This window comes from Pristiophorus japonicus, chromosome 3 (assembly GCF_044704955.1).
Source record: "Pristiophorus japonicus isolate sPriJap1 chromosome 3, sPriJap1.hap1, whole genome shotgun sequence".
Lineage (NCBI taxonomy): Eukaryota > Metazoa > Chordata > Chondrichthyes > Pristiophoridae > Pristiophorus > Pristiophorus japonicus.
In genome coordinates, this window is record NC_091979.1 from 240371288 (window position 1) to 240387578 (window position 16291).

A 16291-nucleotide genomic window follows, 5' to 3' on the forward strand; every position below is an offset into this window, starting at 1 on the left:
ACGTCACTCTTCACTGCCGTCGCAGCTCGTGCTGCTCCCTGAGGTGGTATGCCTCCACGCTGGGTCTTGGCTCTTCTGGGCCCTGTACCCTCGTGTTAACTAATGTCATGCTGTATTACAGGCTCTTGGGGCTAGAAATTCCCCAGCCTGTCGTTATTTGATACATAACGTCAGTTGTGCAAAGAAATAAGAATAAAAATGTCGCCATTTTTCAAACGGGGTAAATTCGGCCACAAAATCCGGCTGTCGTTAAAAAAAACAGCGTTGCACGAGGATTCGCGGTGGAAACCGCGATCTCGCCAACTTATGCAGCGTCTCATTTGATATTATACCAGTGCGCGCACATTAACCACTGTTCTTCACAGTTTACTTGGACAGAGATTTGTGTGTTCTGCTCACTCTCGTGCTTCTGCAGCTTTAAGATCAGTCTCTGGCACACTTACTTCAACCTGTGACGGTCAGCATGAGACGAAAATAGTTTGCGATCAAACCGTTCCTTTAGTGTCGTCCATTTGGTAGCACAGTAATCCTAAAAACAAAAGTTGGGATAGAATGAAATCACTTTTAAAGGCAGATAAGTCACCACAAAAACTTGTCTTGGAACACATTCTCATTAGGCTTGCATAGATAATAATGCACAACTACACAGTCAAAGCTGTTGTATAATGGGCCAAGACCTAGCTCTGTCAAGCTCGTGTGGTGGCTGGTGTGCAACGGTCACCACGTTAAAAAAATACACGCACAGCCATCTTCCACCCTTCAACATGTAGTTCGGGACCTGGAATTTTAGGTCCTTCATTGAAACACCTGTGAACTTTTTGACGTGGAAGCAAGTCATCCTCGACTCGAGGGACTGCCTATGATGGTGATGATAGCTGCTGCATTTACAGTTGCAATGGCAGAATCTAAAAGTCGCTTTACTGTTCCCCTCTTTCCTCAAATGTGAAATTGAATTCAGGTGATTTGGGCTGCCGAATTGTAGTTAAAAACCCAACTGGCTCATCCTTGCTAGTTCCAGACTGTTAATTCCCACTCTGCTATTAAAAGAATAACAAGTCTTGCCAGCGCCGGCCAAATCCGAAGGGAGAAAAAAAGCAAGGCATTTGCCAGCCAGAGTGGTAAAGTGGCTGAGTCCTCTCTCCCCGTTCTCTGTGGCTACGGGCCCTGATCTAAGCTCATCGCTTCCTTCTTTGAACCCGACGTTGCATCTCTGATCAACTGACCTCCTGCCAACTGTGCATAGACTGCCCCACTCGCATCGACGCAGGTTGTGCATGTTTGCTCACATAGAAAGGTAGCCAGGTTGGGGGGGGGGGGGGGGGGGGGGAGATGTGGGGTGGGGATTTGAAAAAAAACACTATTCTGAAGCTGGTGTTGAAGGACATTGATGGCAACTGCAGACAAGCTTGACCATCCTATGAGTTTATGAGTTTGGTCAAAGGTTCTTACTTTCTCACTGTTAGCGTCTTTGTACACTCTCCCGGGACACATCACAATTCTATGATGTTTGGGAAGAGAGTTCTGAAACTACAGATAAAAATATAGTGGGGGGGGAACGACCTCTGACCAGATTTATAAAGTAATTTTAACGTTTCTTTCATACCTTGTCATTCCTGTTAGGTACAAGACCATGTAGATCCTATTCGGAGACCAACTAAGAGCAGCCACAACTTTGAACTCAGGTCGCTGCAGTTATCTGTGGTGCCGACACGAGTAAATGTGGAAGAAGGATGAGGTTGAGAGAGACCATGAGGTTTTAGTAGACTATTAGGGTAACATGCCCATCACTCTGAAGCAAATAGAACGCTGAACCGCAACAGTAGAATACAAGCCAGGGAAAATTACACTCAAGCTGTATAGTGCCTTAGTCGGCCCACATCTCCAGTTCTGGTCACCAAGACGCAAGATAGGCATTCAAGCCTTGGAGGTAATTCAAAAAAGATCACTACCATCAGAGGACTTGGGTGACAAGAGGAAATAGGCCTTGTCAGATTGGGAAAGAGGCGACTGAGTTGTGAGCTTGTAGAGGTATACAAGATGGTAAACTCCCAAGATTCTGGGATAACTCTGGGCATCTCCCAATGTCCTGGCCAAAATTCCTCCAGTGAACAACACCGCCAAAAACAGATGGACTGGCCATTCATTCATTTACTGTTTGTGGAATCATACTGTACGCAATTATGGCTCCCACATTTGCCTATGCAGCACTCACTGCTCTTCAGAAAGTACACCATGAGTTGTAAAGCATTTTGGGATATCCGGAGGACTATTTCAATTAGTTTGTCTTTTACATGGTGTGGAAAAGGTAGATCCAGAATATTGCCTCAAACTAAACTGTGACATAGCACAAGTGATTTAAATTAGTAAAAGGCAAGTTTAGGACTGATACCACACACAGAGAGATCAACATGGGGAATGGACTTCTGGATAGAACTCTGGAAGCAACAACTCTCAAATCCTGGATACCATGATGGCAGGAGGAGGGGGAAAGGGGGGAGAAGGAAACTAAATTGCAGCATCTTTCTGGACATATGAGCCAAAATGTCTCAAACAACCTCTCCCATCTATTAAATGTCAGTCACTGCTGGTCAAAAGAGCGGCTTAGAATGTGGAACACGCTACCACAAGGAGTAGTTGAGTCGAATAGCATAGATGCATTGAAGAGGAAGCTAAACACATGAGAGAGAAAGAAAGTAGAAGATTATGCTAATAGGGTTAGATGAAGAGAGGTGGCAGGAGGCTTGTGTGGAGCATAAACACCAGTATGGACCAGTTGGGCCGAATGGCCTGTTTCTGTGCTGCAAAAGTCGATGTGTTGGTTTTTATAAAAAATGATTTTTATGACCACGTGAGAGAAGTACTGGGCTTCCATACCTTGGCTGCTTTTGTGTACTTAACAGCATCGTATTGACCTCCTATACGCAACACGTCCTCAGTGCAGTAATAAAACTCGGAGAATCCGTAGAATTCGCTATTGTGGAAGTCAATGGGAGACTGATAAGCCCCATTGAGGGATGCGTTGGTCTCATTCCCTTTGTTCAAGAATGGTTTTATTTTCTTGCAACACTTGTCAAAGTTCCCAGCTCCTTTCAGGTGCAAGGTCTGCTCACTCTTCTGAATGGTGTCGGTGGTTTCAACAGACAAACAGGGGTCGAGGTAAGGGCCCTCTGCACTGACACCTATATGCTGTTCAAGCAATCTGCAAAAAAGGCAACAGCTTTATGCTCCAAACACTCTCCGGCAAGTTAAATAGTATTTCCTTCCCCTTTCATTTGTTCCATTTAGAAAATGGCACGCATCTAAATTTCAAATTCACTTTTATTTTCTGCTTTTTTGGGGGACTCAGTTTTATATGTACTTCGCTTGTCCTGGTGACATGCAGGTAAACCATTAATAAATGTAAACCTCTTGAACTCTAATGCTTTGTAATGACTCGCAAATATCCATTATTCTATACATAGAAGCCCTCAAGCAGATCCCAGCCTGTAACTCATCCCAGGTATCCATTATTACACTGTATAAAAACCCTCTGAACCCCTTGATTAAATCCCAGCCAGTAACTTCTTTCCTGTTATTCTATACATCGTTTGCAAAGAAGACAGAGAGAGCCACTAACTTAGTACAGAAGTGCGCAATGTGGTGTCAATATATAATTCTATGCTAAAAGCCTCCCTGATAAAGTGCAACATCCCCACTGACACCTGGGAGTCCCTGGCCAAAGACCGCCCTAAGTGGAGGAAGTGCATCCGGGAGGGCGCTGAGCACCTCGAATCTCATCGCCGAGAGCATGCAGAAATCAAGTACAGGCAGCGGAAAGAGCGTGTGGCAAACCTGTCCCACCCACCCTTTCCTTCAACGACTATCTGTCCCACCTGTGACAGGGACTGCGGTTCTCGTATTGGACTGTTCAGTCACCTAAGGACTCATTTTTAGAGTGGAAGCAAGTCTTCCTCGATTCCAAGGGACTGCCTATGATGATTGATGATGATGATGATGACTATGCTCAATGCTTGTACTCAAGCAACAACATTTTGCTGATCTTTTAGGGGGGACGGTGGCATGAAATCAAATTGAAATACTATTCACTTAACACAGTACAGTTTTATCATAGGCATCTGTATGTCAAAAGTATATTCTTCCATCAACTAAACACAGCGCTTTGGGACATCCCGAGCATCTGAAAGATGCTACATAAATACAAGATCCTTCTTGCCCCTTTTGCGATGTGCGACAAAAATGTCACACCACTTTACAATGTTTTTTTTTTTTTACAGTTCCTGTATATATCTTCTCATTTTTTCCCATCTTCTGCTCTTCCTCTCTTAGATAGGGTACGTTTCCACATTTGCGGGCTTCCCCTCTTGTACGCCAACCAGGTAGACACTGAATCCTGTGTGACTCTTTGATTGCAAAGGGCATCACGGTAGAGCCTGATCCCGTTCTCACCCGATGGCTACGCGTGTGCATTTACAACAAGGATTGCTGAATAGGGACGAGGAACCGTGTGTGATTCTCCCCTTATAGAATAAAATCATAGAAATTTATGGCACAGAAGGAGTCCATTTGGCCCATCGTGTCTGTGTTGGCCGAAAAAAAGCTATCCAGCCTATCACACCTTCCAGCTCTCGGTCCGTAGCCCTGCAGGTTACGGCACTTCAAGTGCACATCCAAGTACTTTTAAAATGTGGTGAGGGTTTCTGCCTCTACCACCCTTTAAGGCAGTGAGTTCCAGACCCCCACCACCTTCTGGGCGAAAAACGTTTTCCTCAAATCCCCTCTAATCCTTCCACCAATTACTTTAAATCTATGCCTCCTGGTTATTGATTTCTCTGCTGAGGGAAATAGGTCCTTCCTATCTAGGTCCCTCGTAATATTATACACCTCAATCAAGCATCCCCTGTTCCAAAGAAAACAACCGCAGCCTATCCAATCTTTCCTCATGGCTAAAATTCTCCAGTCCTGACAACATCCTCATAAACCTCCTCTGTACCCTCTCTAGTGGAATCACATCTTTCCTGCAATGTGGCGACTAGAACTGCATGCAGTGTTTTACAGTTCAAGCATAACCTTCCTGCTCTTCTATTCTATGTCTTGGTTAAGAGAGGAAAGTATCCCGTGTGCCTTCCTAACATAAGGCACTGAGACCAATGATACCATGCCAGCCGTGATCCCAGCTGAAGTCAGCCAGCCCAGACATAGAAACATAGAAAATAGTGCAGGAGTAGGCCATTCGGCCATTCGGCCCTTCGAGCCTGCACCACCATTCAATAAGCTCATGGCTGATCATTCACCTCAGTACCCCTTTCCTGCTTTCTCTCCATACCCTTTGATCCCTTTAGCAGTAAGGGCCATATCCAATTCCCTCCTGAATATATCTAACAAACTGGCATCAACAACTATCTGCGGAAGAGAATTCCACAGGTTAACAACTCTCTGAGTGAAGAGGTTTCTCCTCATCTCGGTCCTAAATGACTTACCCCTTATCCTTAGACTGTGACGCCTGATTCTGGACTCCCCAACATCAGGAACATTCTTCCTGCATCTAACCTGTCCAGTCCCGTCAGAATTTTATATGTTTCTATGAGATCCCCTCTCATTCTTCTAAACTCCAGTGAATACAGGCCCAGTCGATCCAGTCTCTCCTCATATGTCAGTCCTGCCATCCCGGGAATCAGTCTGGTGAACCTTTGCTGCACTCCCTCAATAGCAAAAATGTCCTTCCTCAGATTAGGAGACCAAAACTGAACACAATATTCCAGGTGAGGCCTCACCAAGGCCCTCTACAGCTGCAGAAAGACCTCCCTGCTCCTATACTCGAATCCCCTAGCTATGAAGGTCGACATGCCATTTGCCTTCTTCACCTGCATGCCAACCTTCAATGATCTCCATGTTGAGCCATTGCACGAACGCCCTGCTCAGTGAGCCCTCCAATTACGGCGCTTCCGACAGCTAACTGCCGCCCTCATTGAGTAACGTACCTGTTTGTAGTCGTGATATTATTAAAAATGAGGTCTTCATAGCGCTGCCGAGCATAATTCCCACCAAATCCCAGGAAGGTAGTTACATAGACTCTGTACACATGCTCAGTATTTTGGATGTCACAGCCAAGGTTGAATTCAGCCAACAGACTTTTAGCAGCTTCTTCCTGCAATGACAAACCTGCAGCTTAGTCAGCGTGAAATTTTAAAGCTTAATTGAAAGCATTGCGGCAGAAACCTTAGGATGCACGAAGAATCTCTCGAATATTTGTTCCCCTTTCTTCCTAACCAAAAAAAAATCCTTCCGACAAACAAAAAGCCAAAAGAAATGTAAAAAATAAATAACTACAAATAATTTCTTTCCCCTTTTATGGTTTGAATGAACTTTGTTCTCAGAGGCGAAGTCCGTCAGTGCTGAGAATGGAACGATTTTCCAATTCTTGCATCCAGCGTCAGTCACTTCCCACCTCAAGCACACAGAGTAAAGATTACCCCCACATTGTGATTTGATCACTTCTCCTTTTAAAAGCATTTCAAAGCTGATTCTCTTTTTTAAAAAAATGCTCAGTATGTATAATATTAAAATTCTGCTCACAATTGTTGTCGACATTTCCATTATAAATTACTATGTTCACATTTATACTGAAACTTCCTATGTAAACATGTCGCACTGTGATTACTCCCTTCTGCCAGAGGTGGCGTTGTTGTCACTCAGTTTTGCATCTCCCAGCTCCTTAGTCAGTTCTGAGGATTCCTATGCTCTTACCAGTTCTACTGCTTTGCTTCCTAAATTGGCATACATTTTGCTATTTTATTATAATATTACATTGCATTACAACAGTGGCTACATTAGCAAGTCATCCTCGTTTCGAGGGACTGCCTACGATAATGATGACATTTCAAAAAGTACTTAATTGGCTGTAAAGCGCTTTGGGATGTCCTGAGGTCGTGAAAGGGACTATATAAATGCAATTTTCTTTAAAAAGGCATTGCCGATCGACAAGTTGCCTCCTATACTTGGTGCTTCAGAAACTGACGAATGTGCATTGTGCAGTAGATTGTGGACATCCTGAGGTTGTGAAAAGCGCTATATAAATGCAAGTTCTATCCAACTATTAAAACAAAATCAAAGTATTATAGAATAATAAGGGCAGAATGTATGACTTTAAAATGAGGATCGAATTATGTCTACATGCCCGAGGCCATTCTCTAACCCTGCTTCATCTGATGATTACACTTGGTCTCAACTCCCCGGGTGCAGTGCCACAGCAATTTGACTAGTTTTATATAAAGTGTCAGCTGTGTGACCGTATAACCTTCATTACCAATGCCTCCCTCCCAAGTTGCTCCCGAGACAGTAGAGCTTTGTGTTTAATACAGTTGGCCAACAACCACGTCTGACCCTGGACAGAACCTTGAATTGGAATATTGCTATCTACAGACAGACAGTTCAAAACCACAGTGAAGGACTATTAGCTGCAACAGCTCAGGCAGCAGTTCTTATCATGTCTGGCAAAAATCTAGGACCATTATAAACTGCATCCCTTTTAGCCCAACAGATCGCAAATTTTCTCCTGCTGTAACTTACCAAAGAACAAATGTGTGCATAGCAGCCCTTGTAATTAAAGGAAAACTTTGACCAAAGTGTCTGGTTTAGTCTCAGACGGTTGTCAGGGAGAGGGATGGAGGCGGTGGCTAGGGAACAGGAGTTTGTGGAGGGGACCGAAAACAATGGGCTTCCCAATACTTAGCTGAAAGGAATTTCTGCTCATCCAGTACTAGATGTCGGACAAGCAGTCTGATAATTGAGAGACAGTGGCGGGATCGAGAGAGGTGGTGGTGAGGTAGCGCTGGGTGTCGTCGGCGTACATGTGGAAACTGACGCTGTGTTTTCGGATGATGTCGCCAAGGGGCAACATGTAGACGGGGAATAGGAAGGGGCCAAGGATAGATCCTTTGGGGACTCCAGAGCAGAGCAGGCTACTATTTCTTATGTTTGTTCTCTACAAGCTGTGCGGCTGTGCAGCTCTCTGCTGTGCTGAGCAGTCCGGGACAGGTTTTTGCAATGTTAAATTTTGCGCGTGCACAAAACTGTGAATGGGCTGCGCCGCCCCTTAAAGGGGCCGCACCCCCCCAAAAAAATTACAGGAAACATTGCTCCAGAGGTAATGGTTCGGGAGCGGGAAGAGAAGCCATTGCAGGTGATTCTCTGGTAAGTGACTAGATAGATAAGAATGGAACCAGGCAAGTGCAGTCCCACCCAGCTGAGCAGGAAGGAGAGAGGGGTGGATGAGGAGCAGGAAGGAGAGAGTGGGTGCGGAGCAGGAAGGAGAGAGTGGGTGAGGAGCACCTTTCGGAGAGATGGTGAGAGATCCGAGGTGTAGAGAGTGGGGGTGAGAAATTTGAGGTAATGCTTCCCTTTCCCAGGTGTTAGCTCCTGCCTGTGGACAGGCATTGGGATGACCAGAGATCCACTTTGTGGGAGGAGGGAAGGTCAGAAAGGCCGCTGCCATTGCACGCACCACATGCTCGACAGGGGCTCCACAGCTGTGATGGACCAGTGGCCGGAGGGAGGCCAGAACGTCGCCGGAGGGAGATCAGAACGTCATCAGAGGGAGGACAGAATGTGAGGGCGGAGAGAGAAGGTAGGGCCCAAATCTGTGGTCGGAGCTGGTTGGAAATTCACCGGACGTCGTCGGGGATCGAGTGGAGCAGCTGAGTCGGTCACATCCAGTGGGGGAGCGAAAGTCTTGGGCAGTAGGAAGGTCCAGGTGGAAAGTCCCGGGCAGCAGGAAGGTCGATCTGGGTGGTAAATCCGGTGCTCACAGATGGAGGTAAGGAGCAGGCATGGATGGGGGATGGGCAGTGGGCTCAGGTAGCTGCCCTTGCAGCACGGATTTTAGGGGTAAGGAATACACTTTAGGGGTAAGAAATACGCCCACGATTATGGCCAGGTTAAGCTTAAACAGTGGCGGGGCGGGGGTGTAGAGATTGGGGGAGAAAGAGTGAAGGATGGGAACGGATGGCCAGGGATAAATATGTTCAGGGAGAACTCCCTAGAATACTGCCATCCTGTCCGCCATCTTGGTCAGCTGTGGCTGTGGCTGTGGATGGGGATGGGTGGCTTGCTAAATATTTTTGCCATGAATCAAGAGAAATCTTCATTGTTCTCCTCTTGCCAGTAACTTTTTTTTATTCATTCATGGGATGTGGGCGTCGTTGGCAATGTCAGCATTTATTGCCCATCCCTAATTGCCCTTGTTATAACTGAGTGGCTCGCTAGGCCATTTCAGAGGGCAGTTAAGAGTCAACCACATTGCTGTGTGTCTGGAGTCACATATAGGCCAGACCGGGTAAGGGCGGCAGATTTCCTTCCCTCAAGGACATTGGTGAACCAGACGAATTTTTAATGACAATCAGGTAATTTCATGGTTACCATTACTGATACTAACTTTTTATTCCAGATTTATTTGAACTCACGTCTCCAGAGCATTAGTCTGGGCCTCTGGATTACTAGTCCAGCAACATATCCACTATGCTGCCGTACCCATTGTTGGCGATTACCACGAGGTGAAGTGCACTGCTTACGGCAGCGGTGGGTCTGTTGGTGAGGGTTTCTCACAACAGCAGCAGTAGAAAATTCAGCATTACTCAAAGCTTTGGACCGAGATACAAGAAGGATGCTAATGTGTCCTACCTCAGGAAAAGCATTTCACCAGTAGCATAAGTGGGCATCAAACTGGTTGCCAGTGTGTTTTCTTTAACAGATAGAAATCATTTACCTTCTTTTTTTAAAAAAAAACCTTCTGCCTTAGATTAGACTACAATGAATGCAGCTGTATGCCACAGTATTGTTTTCCTTTAATTATAGTCTTTTGTAATGAAAGAGGAACATTACTATAGGAAGCAGTTACATTCACTATAAAGTACTGTTTGTAAATGTTATTGATGTGGCCACAGTTATTTGCAAACTAAAATTCCTCACAGCACAGTTTGTACGTACTGCAATAAGAGAGACCTCATAATAACAACAACTTGCATTCATATAAGTGCCTTTAATATAGTAAAACATCCCAAGACACTTCACAGGAGCATTATCAAACAAATCTGACACCAAGGTACACAAGGAGATATCAGGACAGGTGACCAAAAGCTTGGTCACTGGGGCAGGTTTTAAGAAGCATCTTAAAGGAGGCCAGTTAGGGAGGCAGAGACGTTTAGGGAGAAAATTCCACAGCATAGTGCCTAAGCCACTGAAGGCACGGCCATCAATGGTGGTGCAAAGAAAATCGAGGATGCACAAAATGGCAGAATTAGAGGAATGCAGAATTCTTGGAGGATTGTAGGGCGGGAGGAGGTTGGGGATAGAGCTAGGATGGGGCGAGGCCATGGAGGGATTTGAAAACAAGGATGAAATTCTGAAACTGATAACAGTGGAGCGTATTCGAGGAAGAGGTAAATTTCTATCATTTCCCCCACCTCTACCGATGGTACCTCCCAACATGGTTATTCTTCAGGTGTGAATCCACGGTTATCCAACTGCAAGGGGAATCACAGCTGAGCTCAATTCTGCCCCTGCCTGATGTCCACCGCATGAACACTTTCCATCAGGAATCTGTGGACAAGGATTAAACTGGGGCTGTGAAAAAGAGAGGTGATTTTGGCTTCTTTTCGCTGGATTGGACAGCGAGATATAGCGGGTTCGTGCATCAGCAAGCAAGGAGGCCAAGAAAGAGAACCAAGGGGTCGTTGTAGTGCATTTCTTGCAACCAGTGAGTCATAATCCAAAAGCAGCTGTCCTGAGTAAATATACCTTGGTGTCATATTTGAAATGAGCTTTTGACCACATATCCGCAGCATAACTAAGACCACCTATTTCCACCTCCATAACATTGCCCGTCTCCACCACTGCCTCAGCTCATCTGCTACTGAAGCCCTCATCCATGCATTTGTTACCTCTAGACTTGACTATTCCAACTACTCCTGGCTGGCCTCCCATGTTCTACCCGACGTAAACTTGAGACGATCCAAAACTCAGCTGCCCGTGTCCTAACTCGCACCAAATTCCACTCACCAATCACCTCCTGTGCTCACTGATTTACATTGGCTTCCGGTTAAGCAATGCTTCGATTTCAACATTTTCACCCTTATTTTCAAATCCCTCCATGCCCTCACCCCTCCCTATCTCTGTAATCGCCTCCAGCTCCACAACGCCGCCCCCCCCCCCCCTCAAACCCCCGAGATGTCTGTGCTTCTCTAATTCTGCCCTCTTGAGCATCCCTGATTGTAATCGCTCAATCAGTGGTGGCTGTGCCTAGGCCCCAAACTCTGGAACTCCCTGCCCAAACCTCTCCATTTCTCTACCTCGCTTTCCTCCTTCAAGATGCTCCTTAAAACCTACCTCGTGACCTGCCCTAATTTCTACTTGTGCAGCTCAGTGTCAAATTTTTATCTCATAATGCTCCTGTGAAGCGTCTTGGGACGTTTCACTACATTAAAGGTGCTATATAAATACAAGTTGTTGTTGTAATAACAATTAAAATAAGCTTAAATGCTGACCTGCTCCGGTGAGACAAAGGTTACAGGATTTGTCACCTCATAAGCAATTTGAACAGAAGCTCCGCCCATATCCAGTATGCCGACGGTCCGCTTGCGAATCACAGGACCTTGGTTGGGATTGCTGGACACAGTTACGGCAACACGTGCATCGTCATCTAAACGCAACAGGAGAGAGCAAGAACAGCAAGAGGCTGCGATTAGATCAGTGGCCTATTAAAATCCAATAGGCTTTGCAACACAGCACAAGCACAACTTTAAAAAATATATATTCATTCTTGGGATGTGGGCACCGCTGGCCAGGCCAGTATTTATTGCCCGTCTCTAGTTGTCCTTAGAAGGTGGCGGTTTGCTGTGTTCTTGAACCGCTGCAGTCCATGTGATGAAGGTGATCCCATGGTGCTGTTAGGGAAGGAGTTCCAGGAGTTTGACCCAGCGACGATATTTCCAAGTCAGGATGGTGTGTAACTTGGAGGGGAATTTTCAGATGATGGTGTTCCATACACCTGCTACCCTTGATCTTTTAGGTGGTAGAGTTTGCAGGTTTGGGAGGTGCTGCTGAAGAAGCCTTGGCGAGTTGCTGCAGTGCATCTTATAGAAGGCACACACTGCAGCCACAGTGCGCCGGTGGTGGAGGGAGTGAATGCTTAAGGTGGTGGATGGAGTGCTGATCAAGCGGGCTGCTTTGTCCTGGATGGTGTCGAGCTTTGTGTGCAGTTGCAGCTGCACCTATCCAGGCAAGTGGAGAGTATTCCATCACACACTTGAATTGTGGCTTGTAGATGATGAAAAGGCTTTTTGAAATCAGGAGGTGAGACACGTTGCAGAATATCCAGTCTCTGACCTACACCAACCTTTCAGCTGCTTTTATTGACAAGAACAGAGATTAATAAATAAGGCCATTTCAGACATCATGTCACTCCTTCCAACAACCCATGAACAATCTATACCATCAAAGACTCTCCCCTACTTACTTCATCTTGGTGGTGGTCGGAGGAGGGGGGGGGGGGGAAGGAATTCGGAAGAGGGGTGTATAACCACTCGTAAAACTGTTCACGATAAATCTTTCCATGACTTCTAAGGCAATCAAATAAAAATGCCAGGATATCAATCTACATTCTTGTTTATGTTATTCAGCTCTGACCAGTTGCGTTGTACAACTGAATTTCCCGTGACCCAGCACAATGGAAACCATAGCATTCGTCTAAATCTGTCCTTGGAACATTCGGTTCCTTTCCTAATCAAATACTTGTGCAGCTACTTTTTAAAAGCCAGAATGCAACAAACTTAATGTCGCCCAAACTGGTTTCAAATTCAGACTGTGTGCAAACCGGGGTTGGGGGTGGGGGGGCTGAAATGTTCCCAAGGCCATGTCTACCATGGTTAGGCACAGGGCTTCAACTCAGCCCAGGCTAATAAAAGGAAACCGCTCTCTCTCTCATCAGAATGTTACCAGGGCTCTAAAGGTGAGGAGGGGAGAGGGACATCTGCTTTATAAAACATGGACAGCACAAGGCACAAATGTAAGGCCATATACTGTGGGATTTTCCGAGTTCAAAAGTTTACTGCAATCGGCCCCAACAGGATTGTGATTTGGGAAATGTTATGTTTTGTGGCCAGCTGGCTTTTTGTTTTGCCCAGAACTTGCTTGGGGCTTGAGCAGATACAATAACTTACACAACATAGCTGTCCACTTGGCAAACGAACATTAAAAATAAAAGCAGATGAGGAGAGATTACTTAACTAAGGCTTGTATTCCCTAGAAAATAAAAGGCTTGCATTTATGTAGCGCCTTTCACGACCACCGGACGTCTCAAAGCACTTTGCAGCGAATGTAGTCACTGTTGTAATGTGGGAAACGCGGCAGCCAATTTGCGCACAGCAAACTCCCACAAACAACAAGATGATAATGACCAGATAATCTGTTTTCTTTATATTGATTGAGGGATAAATATTGTCCAGGATACTGGGGATAATTCCCCTGCTCTTCTTCAAAATAGTGTCATGGGATCGTTTACGTCCACCTGAGAGGGCAGGTGGGGCCTCAGTTTAATGTCTCATCTGAAAGATGGCACCTCCAACAGTGCAGCACTCCCTCATATGAAGTTAAGGGGTTATAGAAGGTTATAGGGTCCCATTGAAGGTTAAGGGGTTGATTTGATTGAAGTTTTTCGGATTTTGAAAGAAATTGATAGGGTAGATAGAAACTTTTCTGCTAGTGGGGGAGTCTCGGACAAGGGAACAACAATCTTAAAATCAGAGCCAGGCCATTCAGGAGAGAAGTTAAGAAACACTTCTTCACACAAAGGGTGGTAAGAAGTGTGGAACTCCCTCCCACAAAAAGCAGTAGATGCTAGCTCAATTAATCATTTAAAATCTGAAATTGATCGATTTTTGCTAGCCAAGGATATTAAGGGATATGGAGCCAAGGTGGGTAAATGGAGATAGGATACAGATCAGCCCTGATCTCGTTGAATGGCAGAACAGGTTTGAGGGGCTGAATGGCCTCCTCCTGCTCCTGGACTCAGGTTGTTGCTCACCCTTTTGGCTGGGGGAATCTAAACGTGCTGGCCGCTGTTACAAACCTTTATATACTACAAAGAAAAGTATGTGATTTTTAAAGCAGACACATGTGAAATTAGGGGCTTCTGAAAGGATGTTGGTGGTTGTGTAAACATTTCCTGCAAAAATAACTTTTCGGAGACTAAAATAAGGCAGTAAACACCAAACAGAAACTGCCCGAACCAGAAAAAGGAAGCAGAACATTTAGATAACACTGAGGTAGCAAAAGTATGTTAAGGCACTTTATAGGGGAGGAAAAGAATAAATGGCAGAAAGTAGGAGCGATGTCTGGGCATGTAGCACAGTCGAAGAAGCAGGTTTCAAAATGGCTTTCAGAGGACAGGGAAGAAAACTAGCCAAATAAAGCGGTTTGGGAAGAGAGCTCCAGAGAAAACAGGGATGGGAGCCGAGGGGCGGGGGGACTGAAAGCTGTCATCGATAATGAAGCCAAGAGGAGGAAGGGCGGGGAGACATCTGACTGGAGTCAAGAGTGGAGTATGCACACCAGGACACGGGCCAGAACAGATGGCAGAGGTCGGGTGAGGTGACACCCCCATTTGGAGGGATTTGAAACTCAGCGACATTCACAGGCGAACTTACCATCTTCGATATGGTCAAAACGTCCCAGAACAAAGTTGATTCCAATCCAGGCATAGACTCCTGCCAAAATAATTCTACATGTCAGCAGCAAGATTGAAATACGGAAAAGAAAATACATCGGAGAAAGCGCTTCGGAATGCCGCACCTCAGCATCAGGCACACACCACGCACTGGAGCCAAAACCTCAAAGAGTTTTTGGGAGGAATGAGGGCAAAATGAGGACCTTACTGAATCGCAGTACAATTCCTCCCTTTTGTAGCGTCCTACTTACCCCATAATGTGCACACATCACAGAGCCTGATAAGAAGGCTGGCAGAGGAGTGCAAACAACTGAATGCTTTGATCAACTGACAAACACCATTTGAACAGCCCGCTAACACTCGCTGTTGAAGGCCCACACGTGAGTAATGCAGGTGGGTTACCAGTGGTTGGCTGAACATAATAGGAGCAGGAGTAGGCTACATGGTCCCTCGAGCCTGTTCCGCCATTCAATAAGATCATGGCTGATCTGATCTTGGCCTCAACTCCACTTCCCTACCCTCTCCCCATAACCCTTGACTCCCTTATCGTTCAAAAATCTGTCTTATCTCTACCTTAAATATATTCAATGACCAAACCTCAACAGCTCTCTGGGGTAGAGAATTCCAAAGATTTGCGACCCTCTAGGAGAAGAAATTCTCCTCAGTTCTGTTTTAGATGGGCAACTCCTTATTCTGAAATGATGCCCCCTAGTTCTAGATTCCCCCCAGGAGGGGAAACATCCTCGCTGCATCTACCCTGTCCAGCCCCCTCAGAATCTTGTACGTTTCAATAAGATCACCTCTCATTCTTCTAAACTCCAATGAGTACAGGTCCAACCTGCTCAACCTTTCTTCATAAGATAACCCCTTCATGTCAGGAATCAACCTCGTGAACCTTCCCTGACCTGCATGACAAGACAACCTGAGGTCGAGCAAACTGTGCCCCGGCAAAGAGTTAGCATCTTTGCAAGAGGAGGCCGGCGAAGAAATTAGGCAAGGCAAGATAAAACGCAAAGGAAATGGTGCTGTTTTAATAGCTGTGCACTATTTCAGTCTGGTTTGCATTAGTCTTGCGTGTTACAATTTTAGCAGGGTCACATGACCATTTGCAAAGAAAATAGCAAGCTCCCACCACCAGTCCTTGACAAGTCAAAAGTTTCCATCCACTGATGCAATCTCCACCTTATAAGAATCACATACTAGTGTTCGTGGAGCTTGAAACATACACAGGGACATTTTCAGTGTAATTCAGAGAAGAGCGCAGCGATTGCATGGCAAGACAACTTGATCAACTGCAATGAAAAGTCTCTCTTCTCAGTATAGGTTACAATGATCGTGTTTAAGTACGGGCTGTTCACATAGCCTGACGTACTGTCAATTTCAAGCAGGAGGGTTTCTGAAAATAAATCCAAAAGATAATGGAGGCGGGGGGGGGGGGGGGGGGATTTAAAGTACTGAGAAAAATCATTTCTTTGTTTTTTTTTTAAACTTCTCAACAGGAACCCTGTATGTATCTGAAGATGCTATCAAGTCCGGCTGACGAGTGGTTTAATTACCGAGAGGAGCAATTTTTGC

At 45.6% G+C, this 16291-nt stretch overlaps 1 protein-coding gene across 3 annotated transcripts in view; it reads right to left on the reverse strand.

The window, feature by feature from the left end:
* Positions 1–16291, reverse strand: part of LOC139260191 (ectonucleoside triphosphate diphosphohydrolase 4-like) — a 124665-nt gene that overhangs the window by 21139 nt on the left and 87235 nt on the right. For 2 of the 3 annotated variants that reach the window (XM_070876463.1, XM_070876465.1), the window contains 5 exons: positions 14697–14756; positions 11538–11692; positions 5979–6145; positions 2875–3199; positions 444–529 (listed from right to left, as the gene is read on the reverse strand). In XM_070876463.1, coding sequence (XP_070732564.1) covers positions 444–529; positions 2875–3199; positions 5979–6145; positions 11538–11692; positions 14697–14756 — 793 coding nt within the window. The remainder of the gene's footprint in view (positions 1–443; positions 530–2874; positions 3200–5978; positions 6146–11537; positions 11693–14696; positions 14757–16291) is intronic. The other variant, XM_070876464.1, reaches the window with a different exon arrangement.